This window comes from Cibotium barometz, chromosome 39 (genome assembly GCF_041138505.1).
Source record: "Cibotium barometz isolate CiBa-2024 chromosome 39, ASM4113850v1, whole genome shotgun sequence".
Taxonomy (NCBI): domain Eukaryota; kingdom Viridiplantae; phylum Streptophyta; class Polypodiopsida; order Cyatheales; family Cibotiaceae; genus Cibotium; species Cibotium barometz.
This window is the reverse complement of record NC_141084.1, coordinates 1,948,355-1,969,946: the sequence shown is the minus strand read 5'-3', so window position 1 is coordinate 1,969,946 and position 21,592 is coordinate 1,948,355. Positions and strand designations below refer to the sequence as shown.

The 21,592-nt window shown below is 47.2% G+C and overlaps 1 protein-coding gene across 1 annotated transcript in view; it reads right to left on the bottom strand.

The window, feature by feature from the left end:
- Positions 1–1,617: 1,617 nt before the first annotated feature.
- Positions 1,618–21,592, bottom strand: part of LOC147615614 (putative fructokinase-7) — a 41,558-nt gene continuing 21,583 nt past the window's right edge. The window contains exons 3-7 of the mRNA XM_086778133.1: positions 4,533–4,745; positions 3,019–3,216; positions 2,754–2,891; positions 2,468–2,584; positions 1,618–2,201 (exon numbers count right to left, since the gene is read on the bottom strand). Coding sequence (XP_086634259.1) covers positions 2,067–2,201; positions 2,468–2,584; positions 2,754–2,891; positions 3,019–3,216; positions 4,533–4,745 — 801 coding nt within the window. The 3' untranslated portion in view covers positions 1,618–2,066. The remainder of the gene's footprint in view (positions 2,202–2,467; positions 2,585–2,753; positions 2,892–3,018; positions 3,217–4,532; positions 4,746–21,592) is intronic.

The following is a 21,592-nucleotide window of genomic DNA, read 5'->3' as shown; positions in this document are numbered from 1 at the left end:
TTGCTTGTTGATGGATACATGCTAGATAGGTTTGGTTGTAGGTTGTCTTCTTGCATTAGCTTCCCCTTCATTTCTCTTTTTTGTGAGAGACAATCATCATGAAGGACCATCTTTTATTTCCTCCATCTAGGTAATCCAACAACACATGGTTTGGCAAGGATAAGGTAAGCTCTTGACTTAAACATATGTTGTTGGGTCTTGCCTTAGAGCAATTTTGTTGGGATCTAACAAGGCATCGACTTCTGAGATAGTATTGGATATTGAGGCCGTCACTTGAATCTTTTTAGCTTCAAGGGTTATATATCTCATTCAATTCTATGGAGGCTTCCATTAAGAGGCAACTGACATACCCTAGAACACCTCAACAAAATGCCTCCACAAAATGATGTTGAAAGCAAAACAATACCCTATGTGAATGTGCAGAAGCCATGCTTGTTGAGACATCACTTCACAACTATTATCGAATCAAGACGGTGAATACTTCAATCTACCTTGGAAAAATATTGCCCTTGGTTGATCACTTGAACATGCTTTGCTCATATACCTTAAGAAGATAGAGCATAGGTTATAGGTTATATAATCTTCAAAGAGGAGCATTTATGGTTAGTAGAGATGTTTTGTTTGATGAAGGTCAAAGCCTTGCAAGTCGACAATGGCAGATCAGCTAAAAATCATGAACAACAAAAATTGAGCCATGTAGATGAGAGCAAAAAGAGATTGTGATAGAGAATATGAAAGACAATCACTGAAAATGAAGAACCATCCTCACCATCATCTGCCAGCACTTTAAGGTTGTCTGAAAGAGAGCCTAAGGCTCCCAAAGTCTTACATATACAAGGAAGGGCAATAATACAATAACGCAAAACAACTATGCTACAATAGAGTACTCCCAACTAACAAGCCTTCTATCATACAGGAAGAAGAGCCTCTTATTTGAAGACGTACTCACAAATCAAAGATGGTGTGATGCTATGAATGAAGAGCATCCTACACTTAGCAAGAACAAGACATGGGATCTTGTTGATTTGCTTTATGTTATTTTCAAACATATCAAGAGCAGATTTCTACTTCGATCTCGTGAAATTATTTGCATAGGATAGACTGCAACATAATGCAACATTCCCAATGCCCAAAAATAGTTTATAATATATTTGCAAGTTTGTATGTGTCTGCCTTCATATTCACATTATTTGCATAGGATAGACTGAAACATAATATGCAGCATTAACAATGCCCACAAATAGTTTAGAATATATTTGCAAGTACGTATGTGTCTGCCTTCATATTCACATCACCAAGTCTATCAATGCTTCGGTGAAGGGCTACAAGAGTGTAGCACAGACTTTATTTAGTTTGAACCAAATATACCATCACTTGGACTTGCTTTAAAGAATCTCATCCACAACATTATTTGGACAGGGTAGCTAATGGCCATAACATATTTACTCCTATAAATCAAGCACAAACCAGTGAGTTCCTATCTCTCATAAGCACTCCATTAGAGTAGACTCAGCCTCATTGAAGCTAGCAACAAAAAGAAAATAAAGCCAACACAATTTCTTTCTACCATCCATCAACGAAACCAAACTAAACAACTCACTCTTAGCAAACAAGCAATCATTAACAAACATTTATTCCCTCCAACTGGCTTAGATTGCATTATGTGTTTTCAGGCCAACCGCCTGACATGAATGATTCCCAACCTAAAATTGTCCATCTCAAAATGGTGAAATTTACGGAATAGCTTGCATAAACCTTTTACCTCAAACTTGATGCTATTCTTTTTTCCTATTCAGGGAAGTAATAGAACAGATAAGCCAGCAGAGAATGTATATTCATCATTTGTTCTACAACAAGATACATAACAAATCGACCACATGGAGATCCTAGATGGAAGTGACTATAAAAGAAGCTTTCTGCATGGTCTATTGGGATGCCCTAGGGTCTAGTGAAAATATGTATTTCACAGCTAGAAATTTTCAGCATGCACTAAAGCAAGCGCAACCTCAAACTCCATGCTGTTGACCTCTTGTGAAGCACCTTACAACTGTTTACTGTCGTAGAGATCAAGCTGGAACTTTGTTCATAGCTGTCAAGACTGCCTGCCTGTCTGGCAAGGCTGGAATAGCACCCCTCTCTGTTGTTGCAATGGCCCCGCAAGCATTGGCGAATTGCAGTGCCTCTCTTAATCTCTCCTCATCCTTCACAAAATGTACAGTATGTAAAGCCAAACCAAAACGATCACACTGCCTGTGCTCTTCTTGCTTGTCAATGCCACAACAAAAATGCACCAAGCTTTGTAAAGCAAAGGTGCCAAGCACAAGTTTCCCGCAAGTTTTCCAATCCAAAGTTGGAATAGGGAACAAACAGCACAAGGATAAAACATGGAGCCCCAAGCCACTCCTGCAGTGTCTCACTACAATTGTTATATTATACTTAAGTAAAACAAAGCCCACAGCGGACCAACCTGAATCAAAGATAGATCCTTTGCAAGCTGGCTGAGGATTCCAGCAACGAAGGCATCCCCAGCTCCTGTTGTGTCAATGGTCTCAACTTTTATTCCGCCCACTTTGCCACTAAAATCCTGTAATGTAAAGACCGCAAAGTAGTAAATAATCCATGCTCAAATGCCACAAAGTTTCCACTCTTTCACATCTATTATTTTTTGCACCTAAGCAGAAAAACATATTACAGCTGCACTCTGATAACCTAAAAGAATCAACACTCTGTACAGAAAGAGAGATTCAAACTACCTTGGTGTAGTATCTGCAACCATCTTGCCCTTCAGTCACTAGGAGCAGCTTGAGGTTTGAATGCATCAACTTCTGAGCCGCTTCATCACTATAAGGATCGCCTCCCTCTGTAAGAAACGTAATTTCCTCTTCACTTATCTGGAGTGTATCATATATGACAGTAATTAGATCATTGAAATTGCTTGCAAATGGCAGAAAATCTTGAAGATCTGGCCATGGATGAGTTACATACAGCGAGGCCCTACAGGAGTAAAACTCTACTTACTTTTATGATATCAGCTTCATTCCAGATACTCAAAATGCCTTTACGAGCTTCATCTGTTGATGGCCACAAAGGAAGCCGAAGATTGGGATCATACGACAAAATTGCGCCAGCCTCTCTAGCAATGTTCATTGCAGCCAAATGTGCAGACCTACATGGCTCTGTTATAAGACTGATAGATCCATAATGGAATATGGTTGCCTGCATACATAAGATTGATGCTGCAAAAGTGAGGCAGCTAACATATGCTAATTCATGTGCTTTTGCACATGGTAATCACAACCCTGCAGAAAGCCCTGGGGAATATATAGCAGGTGCTCTTCTGGCTAATTAGCTGCTGAGCCCATTACAACAGCAAAGCCAATGATGGCAAAAGTGCTAAGACCAACAGCGACCCATGCAATATATCTCTTTTCAGGCAAGTCAAGTTTAAGGAGATCTCTGTGCCACTCTTCCTGCTTACTGTGTAACTTTGGTTATTATGCCCAATGATGCTTCTATAATGAAGATCATGCAAAGGAATGTATGTTCTTTCAAAATGTGTCTTTAACTTTTCAACACAAAAAAATCTGAAAGAGATCATTTGTTCAAGAATCCTAGAGGTGGGGGTTTGCCCAAAGCAAAGAATCCTAGGCACTTAACTGAGACTAGGTATGAAGGATGGCCAATTGAAGAGGTCAAATTTCATGGTTTACAGCGGGCAAGAAAAGGACTCGAAAGTACATTGACTGGAAGTCTGTAGAGAAATACACAAGGACATCTTTCTTATGCAAAGTTAGGTCAAGGCTTGGAGGTAATGTTAAGAAAGCCCTCTACTAATCTGCAGAAACAATGGGAGCTGATACATACATGATCTCAGCTCTTCTATAAGGAGGACAAAGTAGACATGATTTCATCCTAATGATACCTTAGAACATCAATGCCACTCTCCTCTCACGACAATTGGTTACACAATCCACAATCTCATCAAGCACAATGATAAGTAATCGAAAAAACATCTTTGCAGTATCTCTGGCAATGTTACCTTGAAGGACCCCTACCTGAACTTTCATATCCTTCTCATGTTCCAAGGACGCCTTAAGCCCTAAGGCCCCAAAAGGAAATGACGTCCACAACAAACATCCAACTACTGCCCATTAGAAAAGCCAACAAACAGAGGGCTGATTATATCTATTCCTTGCGACAGGGTCGCCCATACAAAAATTTCCTTAATTTTTCCTTGACTGAATCTGGAATATCTGTAGAAAATTAGTGATCAGAAACAAAGCTTGAAAATCGCTCCTTGTGACAGGATCATCCATACAAAAATTTCCTTACTTAATTTTCCCTTAACTGAATCTGGAATCTGTAGAAAATTAGTGATTAGAAACAAAGCTTGAAATTCTCGTCCATAGAAGACAAATTTATCTGTACAAATAGTGTCAAACCATCAACATGAGGACCAAGCAACCATACAGTCACAAACAGGAACCTGCCATGAGAAGACAAGCAACATCCACATATAAATGGGACCAGACCTTTTGAAGAAGATCCACGTTCAGCTCACTCTCCTGCAATAGCATATCTGCACTTGGATTGCGGAAAAACATAAATTCTCGTTCACCATCTGAACGTAGTGTTACAAAAGCTAGAGCAGTTCGAGCTCCTTTATCAAACAAAATTCCTTGATCTTCCACATTGTTTTTCTTTAAAATACTGGCTAGCATGTAGCCAAACTCGTCATCACCAACCTGCAGTGGCAGCAGTATAACAGCAGTTAAAGCAAGCCTCAACAAAATCCAGAATTACTTCATCTAGAAAAAGGTGGAAAGTTACATAATACCTTCTCAAGGCCATGACAGAACCCTCTATGATGTAAAAATCAGTAGACAGGAGGAACAATGAGAAAAGTACTTCAAAGATCATTATGCTTCCCCCCCCCCCCCCAAAAAAAAGGGGGGGGACAGAAATCTTAACAAAGAATCAACAAAAGAGGAGGCAAGGAAGAAGGATATATATAAAGATGGCACAAAGACACTGAAGGCCATGCGAAAAGATAAATCCCCAGTTTGATTCTTATTCTCACTCGTAAGAAGTTTGAAGAATGCTTCATCATCACGCCAAGTCATTATTAAACAGGAATTTTTCCAGGTTGCTTCCCAAATTTAAACAACAGAAACAGTGCTACCTTGAAATATAATTCAAACTAACTCGATCATGCACAGAAACAGAAACAGTGCTAACTTGAAATACAAACCAACTCTATCATGCACATCCTGGACTACAACATCTAACTGATCACCCCTCATCTACACCCAAGAATATCTCCCAATCTTAACTTGTGCATCTGCCTGCAGCTAACTAAAACACAGAATCGCATGTGCATGTGCACAGATGTGGTTGTAATGAGTAGAGAGTTTAGGTGAGGGCTTCGCTTCACAGATATGATAAACCCCCAAAAAAAAGTGGACATGGTGTCAGATGACAGTAAGCATACATAAAATCACTGGTGGTGATGCCTTCTATTCCATTCAGTTTGGATGGTGGATGGAGAGATGTGATGTGCAGGTGATCACATCGGGCTCTGTGATCCATCCAATGAGAGTACTGGGTCACTTTGGGAAGTGTTGGTATATTGACCCTTCCCCAGTGATGGTTACTCATGCCTCGTGGTGCCTATGGCTATATTGTGGATGCCCTATCAGATATCTACATTGGGACCCTGGTGAGTGGGAATGGACTGATGTGACTAACCCATGAGGAGCATACCTTTCTTCAGCTACACTGTGCATAACGCAAGGTTGCTCATGCTTGGACAGACCGAGAGTTCCCAGTGCCCACTCTTAGGCCTCACTTGGAGGCATATGACATTATACCCCCCATTCAGAGGAGATAATGGCAGAGACTCCGGGGCACTAGTGCAAAGAAGCACAGGATTTTTATTTTATTTTATTTTTCCGGGAAAGCGATCCTTCTATTAGTTATCAAGCAAAACAGCTGTGCTGGCTAAGTACAAGCTCAAGTCCATGGAGGGGAGAAATAATCAAGAAAACTGCAAAAAGGGGGAATGGTGTTCCTCTCCCCCGGCTGGCCGCTCTGGGAAGATAAGGCTACCTCATCCAAAATTGGGAGGGAGGGGGAAGGGTGGGTGGACAGCCACATAGGTGGTCTATAATGCCAAGTGGGCTCACTGCCCCTGTCAGTGAGAAAAGGACCGTGACGCCAAATCCGCAGAAAGGCCTCGCGGTGCTTTTGCATGCGATTGGAGCCACCTTGAAGCTTCCCCCAATGTCCATAGAGGGTATGAATAATATTGAGCCAAATGCTCTGAATGGACTCCATTTGCAGGGTGAGGGTGCCTCACTACAACAAGCTCTCCAAATATGCCATGCAACAATATTTTTGTAAATCTCCCATCTCTAGCAAGACCCATGTAAAGCCCAAAGGCTTGCAGACCCTGCGATTAAGCATTTACACAAAGGACAAACACATAGACTCAAGCGTAGCATCAAAGACATGGCTCCACGTGCAAAGCCCACAACGTCCCATACCACCAGAACACACCTATCGGATGTACGCACATGATAGTCTCAAGGCCTCAAGTCCAAGTCTGAGGAGCTCTTGCTCGAACTGTCTCATAAAGTCACTTATATAGGCCTCCTATAAACTAGGAGCCAAATATAGCACATGTCTCAAAATAGTTGCTTAGCCCCACTCATAGTTTTTCCATGCGGCAACCATACGGCAAACGCATACAGGTATGGAAGTATGGAAAAAGTACCGTTCACACCTCCAAGAAATTCCATACGTTGGATACCATACGGCACCCTAAATTTAAGGAAAAACATGCTACATATTACACAAAAAACCAAAGAAACTTGAAACTGCAAAGATTTTGGGATTAGAAAAAACATAAATGATGTAGAGCCAAAATCCAAACTCCGGACTTTATATTACTGTAACCTATTTACATCATACATGTATGATAATGATGTATCATGTAACATGGGAGGTGGAGTGGGCAAATGCCAAAACCTATCACCTGTAGATTGTAGGCTGTGCCATGTGGACAAACATGAGTAGGTCCAAGCCTCAAGAAACTAAATAAAACATGAGTGGAAGCGAGCAAAAAAATGGATGATGGAGTGCTCACTGCTCAGTGGGCAAGCCGCAAAACCTGTAGATTGACTCCTGAGCAATGAGGAAAAACATTAGTAGGAAGTGGACAAAACATAAGTAGAGAGTGGAAGAATACAAAGTAACCCTAAGCCTCATCAAAGCTCCCCTCATCTTCAGCATGATCAATGGGCTCCTCATCCTCATCTGCAAACTCCTCCTCCTCCTCCTCCTCATCATCATTATCAAACTCATAAGTCTCGGTAGCAACTGAGCATGATGTCCCCACATGGCTAGAGGATGGCTAGCCATCTGTAGAGGGTGGAGCGATCGAAAGAGGTTCCAAAACCTCATCTACCTCTGCAATAGCCTCTTGCAAATCTTGCAAGGCAATCAAGCACTTCTCATCTTTTTCTTTGTTAAGCATATCCAATGTGATCTCCATTCTCTCATAGCCTGTTTCTTTGATCTTGGAGATGAGTCTCAAGTTTGTGTGTATGAAAACAAGCTTCTCCGTATGAGAAGGAAGAAGCCTGTTTCTTCTCTTAGTATGAATGAGAGAAAATGTGCTCCAATTTCTTTCACATGGGGAGACACATGTGCCTTGAAGTTCTCACCATCTTTTCATCCACAAACAGATGGGCAATCGGAAATTGCCAACTCAGTTGTATTGGATCTTCTAAAGTGTTATGTTTCGGATCATAAGGAACAGTGGAAAAAGTATCTTCCTTTGGTAGAGTTTGCTTACAACAACACCATTCACACTTCGACAGGTAAGGCACCTTTTGAGATTGTGGAAGGCGGGAAGAAAGTACCTCCGATCCTACATACAAAAGATAAGATCTTCGAGGCAGATCGTTTTGTGGAGAATATGGATGAGGCTTACAAGAAGGTCAAGGTAGCTCTTCAAAGGACTCGAGAAACAGAGAAAAGCAACAAACCTACTGTCGATCATTGGTTTTTGATTTGGGTGATTGGGTGCTTTTGAGATTTGAGAAGGCTAGAACTGATGGAAGGCAGCTGACGTGGCACAGCTGACGTGGCACAAGTGACGTGTGCAGGTATGGCTGGTCGCACAGGCTGGACTGCACGTGTGCAGGCGCTGACATGGCAGGTACAGGCGCTGACGTGTGGCTGGTTGCAAGTGATGAGAGAGAGCGAAGCGAAGGCTAGACTGCGGGTACTGTCAGCGCATGTGTGAGTGGCGGCTGGCTGCAGGCATATCATAGGCGGCCTGTGGCAAACAGCCCTACGGGTGCATACAGCAACAGAGAAGCGAAGCCGTGCAGCAAGCGCAAGGCGGGCAGCAGCGAAGCGTGGGTGCCGGGCAGCAAAACACGCAGAGAAAAAGCGATGGAGAAAGGCCGGACACCCCAAACGCAAAAAAGAAAAGCGTGGGATTCCTTTTCGAAAAAAAAACGTGCATGCGCCAAACGCCGTGTTTTTCTTTTATTAAAAAAAAGAGAGAAAAAAAGAACTATTCGATAGTTTCTTGGGAAAAGCTTTTGTAATAGTTTTTGGGAAAAAGCTCTTGTATTAGAATTTTTCCCAAGGGGGAAAAGCATAGCCCCCAAACTTGTATAAATAAGGGGCCAAGGCTCTTGTATCCCACAACACAATTTGGGTGAAAGCTAGAGGGAGATCTCCTCCCCTTGGATCAAGGAGGCATCTTCTCGGGAATTGTACAAGGGCTACGCCGACCTCGAGTCATAAATAAATACCTGCGGGGGTGCCACGCTTTGGGGCCAATTGGTCTTTTGTGCAGGAGCACTCTAGCTCCACTTATTTATTTTCTTCTTCTTCCAAATTTATTATTCCAGTTCATAAAGCGATTAAAGTGTGATTAACTGTGTTCACCGCCTCTCAAGTTTCTGAAGGCCGGTTTCAGTATGACTATCATCATGTGCATGTATATCATAATCATGGCGTCTCAAGAGTGTAGGACACTCTTGAAAGAAGACTATTCCATGTCAACAATGTACCACACATGGGCTACAGAATGAGCCAACTACCCCCATTTTAGTATGACCCAGACTCACCCTACACCAGGCTCACACATGTGGATAGGAACTAGGTAATTCGATCTGACTTGCTACAGTTACACATTTGAGATACATGGATTACCGCCGCAGGGGAGCCCCCACCACCCAAGAGGCAGTACTATAGTGACCATTTTCTGAGGCTTACAGAGGATGGATTCATACAAAGGCCAGGGTACTTGGATGTTTTCATGTCACGTGCCATGAGGATAGCGCTTGGTCAACTCAAGGTCTCATCCTGTAGGCTGGAGATTGAGGTTGGCAGCGCAGAAGGGATCCCTAGAGAGAGTACTCTATAGATTGTGGTTGGCAGAGCATAAGGGATCCCTAGAGAGAGTACTCTGTAGATTGTGCCATGGAGGAGTAGAGTCTAAGGAGCATTATATTAGTCAGTGCCCGGTGTATTATGAGATCACGGGGAGATTCCATTGCCTATTTAGAGAGGGGTTTGGACCATTAGTTGGGTTATGGAGTATCCAAATCAGCATTGAACTCTCCTTGTTGGAGATCTGACGACACAGAGAGTTACTATTTAGAGATCCTCGACTCCGGCACCTATATCACCAGTTTTTCCCACCCACAAGAGCAAGACACTTAGACAGATAAGGCCACCACCACAGTAGCGACGAGGGGCACACTATCTTGCCCCTTGACTGAAGCTACCCTGCCTCTTGCCACCGCACTTCAAAGAGCCAAATGGCCTCACCCTCTTGGACCTCAAGCATACTGATGAGATCCTCGCCCGCCACTGAGCAACTGTAGCTCCTACCTTGTCCCAACTTCTCCTTAGCCCTGCAGATATAGGGGCCCTCCTCACCCCCTCGACGATACAAGACATCCTTTATGGACCCCTACCACACATCGATAGATAGCTCCCTCTCCACACACACACCCCCGTATGCTCTACAACCATGTTGATGAGGATGGTGATCCTCCATGATGAGGACGACGATGACAATCCATACATATCCACATTTACCTGGGGATTAGTATTATTCTTTTTGTTATGTTGTCTTTTTTTTCCATGATGAGATTCCATAGACAAATTCTCATAGACCCATTGGGTCTTTTGCAAAACATTAATATATATCTTCTTCTTCTTCTTCTTTCCCTCTCTCTCTCTCTCTCTCTCTTGCCCATCACCCTAGTGCCATGTACACCAACAATTCTTAATAGTGAGCTTATTTAAAGCTCGATAGTCTATGCACACTCGCATAGAACCATCCTTCTTCTTCACCAATAAAACTAGTAAAGCCCAAGGAGAGATTCTCGACTAAATCTAACCCTTTCTTAAGTATCCACCTAGCCGCCTCTCCAACTCTTCTTGTTCTACTTTACTAAGCCTATATGGATTCTAAATAGATGTAAACTACCAGACACTAGATGTATACAATGATCTACTTCCCTACTAGGTGACAAGCCATTAGGCAAATCTTACAAAAAAGAATCCTTAAACTCATGCATTAAATTAAAAAATCAACATAATAACTTTCATTTTTTTCTAAAGAATAGCAAAGCAAATCATCACAAAAACTAACGCTACAAAGAAGTACCTCTTATGTCCTCAGTGTCCATCAGTCGCTCTATCTCTATAGAACATATAAGGTAAGCAAGGTCCATCATGTTCGCCTTGGAGTTGGATTCTTCTTCCTTCAAACTCAAAAGAAATTAAGTTAGTTAAATAACTTCTTTGTGGAGTTTGGCCCAATTTGAAAAGCCACTCCCTGCCTAGGATAACATCTATCTTGCCTAAATTCAAACTTGAAAGTCCAAAGGTTGTTTATATCCTTGAACTTCAACTTTGACACCGTTAATCATGGCATCCCACAGCACCTTATTAGGTGCCAAACACCATGTACTTATGAGCACTTGGCGCTTTGGGCAACTTCAATTTCTTAACCAATGCATAAGTAATCTACCATGATCCTAACATTATGCCCCTTGATCTTACCATGCATCATGGGGTCCAAAAGTAGGCTTCCACATTGCGGATGATAAGCAACACATGTGCTATTCTCATGGTAAACCTCGACTTCTCTAATGTACAAAGCACCCCCAAAAAAAGGGACATCTTCTGCAGAGAATGCACTTGCTTTTATTGAGATTTACCCTTTGCACCTTTTTTGGGCACTTCAAGGCGGCGCATCACAAAAAAGAGCATGGTGGCAAAAAGCTCAAGCCAAAAGTTGAGTTGACCGAATACAGAATGGGGAGAGTCATTTTTGATGTTGAGTCTAAAAAGGGGAGGTGGAGTTTTAATTAAAAGCAAGACAAACTTTTTCTTGTGTAAAAAGTTAAGAGGGTCTTTTTTAAGCCCTAGCTTTTTAGGAAAACACAAAATGAAAGCTAGCTTTTTTTGAACTCACTTGTCCCTATAAATTCAACCTTGCCCTTTGTGTTGGCTTGTACTTGCAGGTTTGTGTGGGCTTGGACTACACTATCAACGCCCTTCCTCTCCCATTGCTGAAAACCTCGTCCTCGTCCTCGTCCTCGTCCTCGCCCTCTCATCCATCCTAACGCTTTTCTCCTAACCTTTCACTTCTTTCCGGCCCGTAACTCGTCACCTTTCTGTCACTGCTTTTCTCCAAATTCAGCACGCCCGTTTCGTGTGCACCGGAACTATATGGAGTCAATGGGCAATAATTCCGTGAAGTCATCCGACAGTAATGATGTGGAGTCGGTCGGCGATGATGACTTTCAGCAAGTCAAGCCACCGGGATGGCTAGGATTTTACTAGCCACCAACAATAAGGCTGGAAGATAAACTGGAGCACATTATCCAGGATCCTTTGAGGGAGGATAGCGTAGCCTTCGACAACCTATGAGTGTAGGGTTGTCACATGGTGTCAGGAGGCTCTTGATAAGTGGGATTTGAAACCGATCCCGTCAAGTGGGAATAAACTCCGTTGGACACCGACACGCGTAATAGCACAACTTAAATATCACAATTTGAGTGGACAACTTAATAACAACTAAAAACTGAAATGAAATGTTGATCAATGGACACCAGCACTAGGGCCGGAACGGGCCGACCCCCCCCTCAATATATAATATATTTTTAGGAGTATTTAAAAGATACAATGCTCCATGGGTTCAATGAACCAGAATTTTGGACTCCAATCTCACGAAAATCACTGCCGGCTGCCAGAGAACTTCGCCGCCCTACTGTCATCTCTCCAAGATTGATTTTGTAATGACGTAGGTTTGGGTGCACATGCACATGGGGAATGGGCCCTAGGCATTTGGGCTTAGGGACATTTACATGTGTACTTTTGGGAAAATAGAGCAAAGATAGAGACTTAATGGATTAATAATTGGAAATATATGCTCTCTAATCACGATAATGCAAGAAATTCACTAAAAACTAGTTGCAAAAATCTCTGCAAACCCTAATCCGAAAATCAAGAAAATCGAGAAGTTAAAGAACTTAAAGAAAATCAAGAAACCAAGGGATAATGTGGATTAAGGGTTTTGAAAATAGAGATTAATGTCCTTTACCACTTTGTAAAAGAAATCATAGTCGTTACGTTGACGACTGACAAGCCCCCGCTCGCTGAAGCTCCCGCCTCCCCCTGCTCTGCGCGCCATCGCTTCCCCCCCCCTCCTCGCGGCCTTTCTTCCTTCCGCCCCCCGCTTGCTCCCCTCTGTTCGCCGCTGCGCCCCCCCCCTCTTTCCTCGCTGCTGCGCCGTCCCCCCTTCCTTCCTCGCTGCTGCGCCTCCCCCCCTCTTCGCCATTTCGCCCCCCCTCCCCTCTTCGCCATTTCGCCCTCCCTCCCCGCTGCCGCCTGTTCGCCCCCCCCCCCCCCCCCGCCTCTTCGCCTCTTCACGCCCGCCTCCCATCAGCAGCGCCCCGCCCCCCTCCTTCTCGCATTGTCGCCGCCCCCCCCCTTTGGGCCTCTCCCCGTGCTTTTCTCCCCTTGGGGGTTTTTGTCTTTTTTCTCATCGTCATCCGTCCTTCCGCCCCTTGGCGTGCAGCCCGCTTCCTGCAGGTTTTCCGCTTTCGCCTCGCCTTCGCTTGAGCTTCAGACTCTGATGGAGACTCCTCCCGCCTCGCCTCAGAGGGACTCTTCCGCAGCCCCCTCGCCCGCCCCCGAGGTCATCCCCATCAGGCTTTCTCTTTCGCCGGAAGAGGAAGCGAGCCTCACCGCAGAGGTGGAACGCCTTCAGGCTCACTCCACCATCTGCCGTATAGTCGGCACTCGCCCCAGCAGAGGGGAGATCAGGGATCTACTTCAGGCTCGCCTTCTTGCAGATGTGGGCAAGATCCTCGATGTACAGCTCTTGGGCCGGGGACATTATCAGATCGAGTTCGAGGCCGCCCAGAGCGTTGCCAAGGTCCTTGCCATGAGTCCTCTGGATATCAGGGGTGCTCGGGCTTTCTTCAGGCCTTGGCAGCATGGATTTGACCCAGCTGCGGCGGAGCAGGGAGAGCGCCTCTTCCATATTACAGTTTGTTTCCCTGGTCTCCGCCGGGAGTATCTTCCGCTCCTCTCCAGGCTTGGAGCATTGGTGGGCTCGGTTCTTGAGACGGGCCCCTCAGCAGCTTCAGTGGTGGCCAGAGCAGCTGGGCTACCTTCGGTCAGAGTGTTGGTATCTGACATCTCCTCCCTTCCTAAGGTCATTCAGCTACCTAGGATAGGGGGGGGGGTGGATAGATCAGAGAGTGGAGTTCTCGAGGCTCCCGAACCAGTGCTTCATTTGCAGGCAGGTCGGTCATTTGGCCAAGGCCTGCCCTCGTAGGAGACCTCGACCCTCACCACAGCAGCAGGCCACGGATGGCCCGCCCACAGATTCGGCTCGGCAGGCTGCCTCAGGGACACCTGCTCAGGCCACAGAGACCTCGGAGTGGCAGCCTGGACAGGGGCGCCGTCGAGGGAGACAGCCACAGCAGCGCGCCCAGACACCGCTGCAGCAGCAGCCACAGTCTCAGCCTCACTGGGTTCCCGTGAGGAACAGATTTGCTCCCCTTCAGGAGGAGACCCCTGCAGCGACCGAGGACCAGGAGATGCCAGCTCCCCCTCCTTCACCTCCCCCACACCCACCCCCTCCCACCGCCTCGCGTCCACCATCGCCTCCTCCCGCCCCCGCTCCGGTCTCGGCAGCGGCTCCCTCTCCTCCTCCCTCGCCTCCCCCTCCTCCCCCTCCGCCCGCCTCGCCTTCCCGGGAGGTCCTGGCAGTTCCCTGGCGATCACCTGCAGTCCGGAGGGCGCTGAGCACTGACCTCGCTCGAGCATCACAGAGGAGACCTATGCCGATTAGGGCCTCACGGATTTCATCTATCCGCAGTCGGCTGAGTCGCCTCGGCATTCGACAGCGCTCGGAGGCGTTTGATTATACCTTTACACGGCTTTTTGGAGCAGAGGGCCCCCATGAGCCAGCACCCATCCGAGTGCATGTAGTGATACCTCCGGCCCGCGGGGAGGAGGCACTAGACTCAGCGGTGGCCTTCTCGTTCCCTCTATGTGGACCTTGTGACCGGGAGTGGACTCTAGAGCTCGCTCTCAGCACGTTGAAGACTCAGGCAGTTGAGTTTTCTCATCACATGAGCGATTTGGAGGTTACAGATGTGATAGGCCGACTTTGGGAGTTGGCTCATTTTTTCTTGGATCCCGGGAGTGTGGATACATCCGGGATTCGGCATTTGGTCGTGCGCATAGTTGCAGATTTGGCACGCGACCCAGGATATGTGAGTATCCACGAGGTTACTATGTCAGAGCAGGAGGCAGTCGCCATGGGTCACAGCCACTGGCGCCTGATCCGGGATTCTTGCAGTACACCGGGTGGGCAGACTCGCAGCCGTTCGGATGGGGACTACTCTCCATCCAAGCCGCTTGCGAAGGCTCGCCGCACGGCTGAGACAGCATCCACCTCAGTAGGACATCCATGAGGATCATCTCATGGAATGTACAGGGCCTTGGCGGAGCACACTTTATACGCTATCGAGGCTGCTTGAGGCAGGAGCTACAGAGATGCCTGGTTGGTGGCAGCATTGACATTCTGATGATGCAGGAGCACCACTTGGGTGAGAGCAGGATCCGGAGATATGGTTCGGTGATGCCTGGTAGATGGGACACTTTCTGGTCTGCAGGGTTTGGTCCTTTGGGTGGACAGGGAGGAGTATGCATGGTTATTGCAGATGCATGGCGGCAGGCCATTGTGGATCGAGGGATCATTGTGCCTGGTAGAGCACAGTATGTCATTCTGAGGATGCATGATGAGCTATTGGGTGTGCTCAACATCTATGCGCCCAATCATGCTAGTGCCAGAGCAGAGTTCTGGACTCAGGTTACAGATGCATTGCCAGAGGCCGCACATTGGTGTGTTGGGGGAGACTTCAACATGCTTGAGGACCCGGCAGATAGGGTGGGAGGCAGTCATGTTACAGTGCACGGCACGGAGCTTGCAGCTTGGGACCGGTTTTGCATGTCACTGAGGATCACTGATGCATGGCAGCATGGGGCTTTCTCCCGGTCTCAGGACAGTCTAAGTTTCTCTCGGTCGGATCGCCGGCAGGGAGGGACTAATCTATCTCGGATTGATCGCTTTTATGTGGGCGATTGGTTGGGGGAGCGAGGGGGCTCCGTCGGCATTCTTGCTGGCACCTCATTTTCAGATCATGCGCCAGTTATATTGACTTTGGAGGAGGGGACACGGGAGCCCAGCTTGCAGTTGAGGATCCCAGAGCGGGTACTTGCAGACCCCAGTCTCGCTGAGGACATTGAGAGGATCTGGCATGATAGTCAGTGCTCTGACCAGGATGCAGCGGGCCAGTGTGCCCAGGGACTCATTGATCTTAGCTCTTTTCTGCACGCTGCAGCTTTGACACGACTGGGAGAGATTCGCGAGCGGGAGCAACGGCTGAGACGCAGCCTTGCTTCGCTACAGCGCCTTCAGGAGCAGCAGCCAGCATGTGAGTGGGTGGCGTCCCAGCTGAGCCAGGCCCGCCAGGAGGTTAGAGAGGCAGAGGAGCAGAGACATGAGTTTTACTATCGTCGTCAGGCCTCTCAGTGGACGCAGCTTGGTGATAGAGTGACTGGGGAGTTTTTTGAGATCACTGGACCCCGTCATGCGCGAGCAGGGGTTCGCCAGCTTGGTAGACCGGATGAATCGATAGCTACTGAGCTCGGGGAGATCAGAGCCATTGCCACTGCTTTTTATAGTGACTTGCTTTCAGCGGAGCCAGCCACTGAGGATCGAGATGTATGCAGACAGACTGTGTGGGCCCATGTGCAGAGGAGGGTCACAGACCATATGCGCACAGTTCTAGGTGCGCCTCTGTCAGAGACTGAGCTTGCCGAGGCCTTGAGGGTCCTGCCGCGACATAGTTGCCCAGGGGAGGACGGACTGACGCCGGCCTTTTTTATGCGCTATTGGGACCTTTTGGGGCCAGGCCTCCGCAGGGGCTTTCAGCATGTTTTGGACACTGGGGTGATGCCGCAGAGCTTTTCAGAGGGCTTGATCTATCTTATCCCCAAGGGAGAGGGAGTATCAGACGATATTCGGCATTGGAGGCCTATTACGATCCTCAATACTGTCTATAAGGTCTTGGCAAAGGCCTTGAGTTTGAGGATCCAGCCCTTCCTGGGGGAGTTGATTCATGCTACTCAGACAGGATTTGTCAAGGAGCGCAGTATCCTTGACAACATCTTTACTTTCTGGGAGGCGACGGCCCGAGCTAGGTTTCTTGGCGAGGACTTGGTCGTGATGCTTCTCGATTTTGAGAAGGCATACGATAGAGTTGATTGGGGATTCTTAGAGGGCACTATGCTACGCCTGGGCTTTGAGCCAGGATGGATCAGAGGGGTGGCAGCTTTGTATTCCACAGCTCGCAGCCAGGTGCTGATTGCAGGAGGTCGGGGGCCGAGTTTTGAGCTGACCAGATCAGTCCGTCAGGGGTGTCCTCTCGCCCCTTTCCTTTTTCTCTTCTTTGCGGAGGCTATGAGTATGTATTTGTCGGCAGAAGAGGTTGGTTTGAGAGGACTTCAGCTCCCAGTCCGGGGGGAGGATTTGCTTGATGCTGAGTTTGCAGACGACACGGGCTTATTTTTGCATGGCCAAGAGGCCAATCTTATTCGGGCAGAGCAGTCGCTCCAGGTTTTTAGTGCAGCTTCGGGAGCATTGATCAATTGGCGCAAGACAGTGGCCTTTTGGATCAGTAGTGCTCCCACTCCGGCATGGAGTCCGGACCCCGGTTTTAGATGGATTCCTCCCGGCACAGCAGTGCGGTATTTGGGATGCCAGATTGGCCTCGATTTGTCACCTGAGCAGCAGATTGCCCCGCTTCTTCTGAGCATTCGGAAGAACCTATTGTATTGGAGTACAGCTCGACTATCCTTGGCTGGGAGGGTGGTGGTGGCAAATCAGGTGCTGTTAGCGACTATGTGGTACATTACGTCTTGCTGGATTTTCTCGAGCTCTTGCATCAGCCAGGTACAGAGGCTGATCAGGAACTTTCTGTGGTCTGGGCGGGACGGTCAGCCAGCTCGGGCAAAGGTTGCATGGGCAGTTATTACACTTCCGCTGGCTCAGGGCGGTTTGGGCATTATAGATCCAGTCGATCAGAGTAGAGCCTTATTGGGGAAGCTTATTGTTCGGGGGTTGCTTCCAGGCGCTGAGCCTTGGAAAGAGCTCCTCTTGCAGCGACTGCAGGCCCGGGCGCCTCCTGCAGGGGGTACTTGGGCACCAGAGATTCGCTGGATCTTCATAGAGATGAGGAGGACAGGCCTCAGTAGAGGATGGGAGGACAGATTTGCTTTGAGTATCCTGAGAGCTTGGGAGCTGCTGAGACCGGGGCTCTCTCAGCGGCCTCCTTCTTGTGTTGAGGAGCGGGCCAGGCAGCCGCTCATCTGGAGCCCAGCGGTTCGTACAGAGCAGGGTCATATGCTGGGTTCTCGGCCTCGTCTAGCCTGGGGACCTTTAGCGGCAGGCCCAGCTCGTAGTTTTGGAGACTGGCAGGCTTTCTGCAGTCTACCAGAGGAGACCCAGGTGGAGAGGCTGAGTCACTTCAGAGGGGGGTTGATTATGAGGGATGATATTCAGGAGGCACTTTCAGAGGAGTGGTTCACACCTCTCGAGCCAGTGGCCCCACGGTGGATGGGAGCCTTTACACAGTTGGAGATCCTGATTGCTGTCAGAGCTAGCACTGAGGATGGCAGATGCCTCTACTATGAGATTCAGGATGAGGGCAGACTCCAGAGAGTGGAGGTGGAGTCGCCTTTGGTTGCAGAGTGCACCTTTCAGAGGATTCGGGTAGTGGCTGCCGCTTCTCGGAAGTGGCATATTGACCCCGACCCTGCTGACGTGCTCCCGGATTGGCGCATATGGGCATATGCCGCGCGCCCCTTGGCCCGGCTACAGTGGGACCCCGGAGAGTACGAGTGGCATGATCCTTATGCATCCCTTGAGGCCACAGAGATCACATTTTTCCAGTATACTGTTCGGCTGGGATGGCATATTTTGACGGCGAGGAGGACGGTTTCTCCAGCGGCAGCGGGGCATTGGCGATTGCAGGGACTATCACAGGAGTTCCTGGAGGATTTCTGGGCTCGGCTCTAAGCTAGTCGACAGGCCCGCAGGATCTCGGCTTTTCAGTGGCTGGTCGCCCACAGGGGCTCAGCAGTTGGCACTTGGCTTGTTTACAGCGGTCTTCCGGCGGCCTGCGTCCGATGCGGCCACCCTATGGAGACACAGAGACACTGCCTTTGGGACTGCCCTCAGGCACAGCAGATTTGGCTGCGGATGCTGCGTATTCTGGCCCCCCTCTCTCCAGAGGGTATGTTTACGTGGGGTGCCGCTGCTTGGTCGACTTCGTCAGGGCCTGCTATGGGCTATGAGATGGAGCAGGACAGTCAGGCCATCAGATTTATTAGGGGCCAGCCTCGCCTGGTTCCGGCACCGGATTTCTCGTCCGCCAGCTGGACACAGGAGAGGGATTTACGATGGGAGCTCCTCAGCAGCCTCACCATCTGGTTCACCTGGAGGGCCCGGTGCTTTACGGCCTTTGAGGGGAGATTAGAGCCACCAGCAGAGACTGTTCGGGGGATTTGGCAGGAGTTGATCCACACCCTGCGAGGACAGTACGACCGCATCCGGGGAGACTCGGATGAGGCGATCTTACGGCGCCAGGCCTTTCATACCACTTGGCGCTGCGGCCCGTTCTACACCCTACACACGGGATCCCCCCGTTGGCACTACAGGCCACCTGTTTGGCTCTTTCCCCCCCCCATTGTATGATTTAGCCGTTCAGTCCTTTAGACTGATGCTTGTATTTTGCAGCACCTAGGGAGAGTCTCCCGGGCTGCCATGATGTATTCACTGCTCTTCTCTCTGTTAGGAGCAGGAGAGATCTCTTTTGTAGCCCTACGGGCGTTTTTTACATAACTAATGAAAGGATCTTCTCTCGGAAAAAAAAAAATAGAGATTAATGTAAATTCAAAAATGATTATCACAGGTTTGATTGCTAATCTTTTCAGATTAAGAAAATAGCAACTCTAAGAAAATAGCAACTCTAATCTTTCAAATTTAAAAATGATTATCACAGGTTTGATTGCTAATCTTTTTAGATTAAGAAAATAGCAACTCTAAAAATCGTGTAAAAATCAATTTCAAAAATGATTAATGGTTTAATCACTCCAAAACAAAGGATCCAAGCCAAGAGCTCTGATACCAATGTGAGAGACTAGGGTTGGCCACTCAAAGCATTAAGTGACAACATGAGTTGTGTGGATCACCATCCTAGGGCAATAGCCAAGAAGGCCATGAAAGCTTGGGCATGAGCACCAAGAAGACATGAATGTCTTTAGAGTGAATATCATCAAAAGGGTACAATGTCCTTAGCCCTATGCCTAATATAGCCTAAGGCCCAAAAGTACACATGTAAATGTCCCTAAGCCCAAGTTCTTAGGCCCCATTCCCCATGTGCATGTGCATCCAAACCTACATCATTACATTAATACCCCTTAAACGCACGTGATACATAGGGTTTCTTAGTAGTGCACCCCTCAAGGGAGAAAGCATGGGTAGAAGTTATAGGAAAGTAGATAACATAGATTTTGTTGAAGGTAGGGAACTCAAAAATATAGAGCGCACTTATCACACATCCCATTCAGAGCTTGCAAGCATCATACAAAGGCAAAGGGAAACCCCTACCTCGTGGAGATGCGCTTTTGGGAAAGGAGAAGCAATGGCAATGGAGAAGTTATGAAGAGCAAGAAAACAAGGAGCAGTTTTAAATACTAGCAAAAGAGATAAGTATGGGCATCTAACTCATAAAGTGAGATTTTGCAGGACCCCACTATGTGTTGAAATAGGAATGTGTGAGGGTACAACATGAGGGGCAATCCCATTCTCCGAGCAACCTTCTCCGAGAGAGCGAGGTGAAAATTAGAGCCAAACTTGGCAATAAACCCCAAAAAAATAGAATTTTCTAGACTAAATTTCAAAACACAAATGCAATTAGAAAATAGTGCATCACTTTTCGCCAATCCAATGAGCATAAGACATATGCACTTACATAATTTCCCATTCACACCTCACCATAAACTTGTCAAAAGACACCAAAATTGCATGAACCACACATGCCCTCCAACAACTCCACTAGGATACTTTCTACGACCCCAAAAACATGGAGCCGGAACTCCACTATTTCTATCCAACCCCACATCAATAATTTGAGAGACACTTCTACCATTATGTCCCGGTGGCAATTGCCCAAAACAAGTTACTTTGCTACTAGGAGTAGTTCTGTGAATTGACCCCAGCAAAAAGCCCTAATATCCCACCAAGCTAGCCATGTCTCTAATGCAAGAATCTCTCCCTGCACAACATGGCCAGAAAACCAAAACTTTCGAATCTCATTTTTACAAGCCTCTTTAGTTGTCTCTAAAGGAGAATTTCTCCATTTTCTACACAGAGACTTATGTTCCTCAATGAAAGATGATCGAATACACTTACGCAAGTGCCTCACCATACTTTGTTTCAATGAAAAACACAACTTCTCTCTTTCTCAGGCAATATTTTCTTAGCCCCTCCAAAATAAACGGTGCGAATAGCAATCCAATTAGCATTTACTTCATCTGCCATGAATCCACGGAACTCAGGTTTATCAAAGCTGTTTTGTTGAACCACTGTATTCAACATTTTCTAAAATTCTATTTGTGCATGTACAAGTGAGATGAATACAGTTACCAAACAAGAGACTCGAAGTAGACGTTCGAAGGAGAGCAATTCCACTTGAGTAGTCTAGTCTCTACGGTCCTGTGCCTTCACTAGAATCCGCAGAGAGCGCCCCACTGGTGTTCCAGGACCACGCACAAACAGGCGCTCCCGTACTAACACCTGGCTCTCCTGATGGACCGTGGTTCTCCAGAAGCTTGGACTACCCGGCACCGAACGGGTGTTAGCAGCAGAGAGTAACCCTTATCAGATTTACATCAAAGTCCTTTG